Source organism: Lottia gigantea, assembly GCF_000327385.1.
Source record: "Lottia gigantea unplaced genomic scaffold LOTGIsca_1700, whole genome shotgun sequence".
NCBI lineage: Eukaryota > Metazoa > Mollusca > Gastropoda > Lottiidae > Lottia > Lottia gigantea.
Genome location: NW_008708135.1, coordinates 1 through 2,307, shown reverse-complemented (window position 1 = coordinate 2,307; position 2,307 = coordinate 1). Strand labels below are relative to the sequence as shown.

Sequence of the window (2,307 nt, the reverse complement as noted above, 5' to 3'; positions counted from 1 at the left end):
AAGTTCTATGTGATTGAAGTCCCTTTCAAATATTTGACAAAGTAATTTTGGGTCCATAACTTCCCGTACAGATTCTTTCATCACCACTTCATGGCTTTTTGTTGAGTTCACTTCCTTCAAGAATATTCTATTACAAGTAACAGAAAAGGAATGTTCAATGGGATTCACTACTCCATTAACTGTCCACCCCAATCTAGTTAACACGGCATAGGGTCCACCATTTACACTAGGTATAACTTTCAATGGTTCATGGGCATATACACAGTTTGTCCCTATTAATAAGCCTATCTCTAAGTCATTAAACAGTTCAGGAATGTCCAGAGTTTGCAGGTAATCCCATCTTTGGATAACAGATTTTGTTGGAATATTACACCTATCCACAGGAATACTGTCTCGTACAAACACTTTAGGCAATGTAAGAGAGCTATGATTATTTAAGTCTGAAACTATCATATTTTCAATCACATAACTCTCAACTAAAGATTTACCATGCATTGTTCCTAACATTAAAGACGTCTTTTCACAAAACAAGCCTAATTTGTTCTTGATATTTATGGAAGAAAAACATCCGCTTGAGCCATTATCTAAAAATGCATAAGTTTTTATCATTCTACTGTTTTTAACTTTTACATTTACAGGCAATATTGCCATCAAGACTTCTGGTTCCTGATTCATTCTATTGACCAGTCCATTATTGACAACTTGAGTAGTTGGATGTTCATAGTGAAAACAAGTAGGGTGAGGCTTATCACATNTTCGGCATGTTTTTCTCTTACGACAAACTTTAGAGTCATGGCCTTTGCTAAGGCATCCAAAGCACAATGAATTTTCCTTGGCATAGTCTCTACGCTTATCCATAGGCAACTTCATAAATTCATAACAATTATCTAATAGATGATTGTCCTTTTTACAATGAAAACACAATCTTTTTGACTTTACAGTATTGACATTTATGTCAGTTTTAGTAGCCAAACTTTGTTTTGGTTTGGTAAAACTACTAGATTTTGGTTTATTTTTATCAAAGTTTGAATTAGCTTTCGCATTTCGACCAAAAATAGGATCAGTCATAGCATCGACTTCCCACTCAACAAATTTAGCAAAGTCTTCGAAATTCACAACTCTATCTTCTTGATCTTTAACTCTTTTCACTTTATTGCGCCACTTATCTCTCATGTTGTATGGCAGTTTCTCCATAAGTTCATATAAATTCTTAGGATGATTCATTTCAGTCAAATAATTTATGTCATGCATAGCATTTAGGCAACTAATCAGTGCTAAGGAGAATTTCTTTAGCTGATCAACATGTTCAGGTTTCATAGGGGACCACATTAAAAGTTTATTAGAATGTTCAGTAGTAATTTTATATTCATCACCAAAATGTTTATGTAACAGTTGTTTGGCTTTGGCAAAACCTGTTTTTGGATCCATGTGCAGGCAACTACGCACTAACTCATTAGCTTCGCCTTTTGTCAGCTGATCCAAATAATACAATCTATCACTATCATCTGAAATTCTTTTTTCTATCCTGTTTTCAAAGGATTTAACAAAAGTTCTATAATCTAACGGATTACCATCAAATTTTGTCACATCAGGCTGGGGCAACAGACTTCTATTTTGATAATCCAATAAAGTCTCAGTGAGATTAGTCTGTTTCTCTAATAGCTTATGCAAAGTTGAGCCACTTTCAGGCACTAACACCTCAGATTGCAAATTAACATTTGATTGTTCAATAGGTTGCTGTTCTATTACACGATCATTGTAAAATGATAGTGTCGGAGGGTCAATATTTGTAGTCACGTTACGCCTTCTTTGATGAGGGGTAGTTGTTTCAAATTGAGGATGAGCACTTTCATTTTCACACATAGAAAGTTCAATTTCTAAGGCTAATTGTTCCCTTTTTAATTCCAACAATAATTGTTGTTTTCTAAGTATTTGACTCTCTTTAAGTGTTCTTAAATTGGCTATGAGTTCTGCTTTGTAGTTAGTTTTCGATGTAGTTTTTTCCTTCTCTTGCAATGTTGTCAATGCATTAGTTAGATTTCTGTCTGAAGCAATAGGAATGTTTGCAGCATTTTTCTCTCCAGTTTGTATTTCCTCTACAGTATTAGTCCCAACTGGATCTTGTCCTTCATCCAGAACCTCAATTTCTGGCACAAGTGCTGATGCCATGATTAACAGATCACATATATTATTTCAAGTAAAAGTTATTATTCACGCAGCTTTATAAAGTTTACAAAGTTCTGGTCTTAGCAACCTCAAGTTCAAAACTAATATGTGGGGGCCGTCGTAGACCAAGTGACGCACCAA

General features: G+C 34.6%; 1 protein-coding gene across 1 annotated transcript in view; it reads right to left on the bottom strand.

Moving 5' to 3' along the window:
• The window catches only part of LOTGIDRAFT_176502 (hypothetical protein), a gene marked incomplete at both ends in the record, with an annotated part of 8,721 nt that extends 6,552 nt beyond the window's left edge, over positions 1-2,169 (bottom strand). Inside the window, one exon of the mRNA XM_009051817.1 lies at positions 1,803-2,169. Coding sequence (XP_009050065.1) covers positions 1,803-2,169 — 367 coding nt within the window. The remainder of the gene's footprint in view (positions 1-1,802) is intronic.
• Between the last annotated feature and the right edge of the window lie 138 nt (positions 2,170-2,307).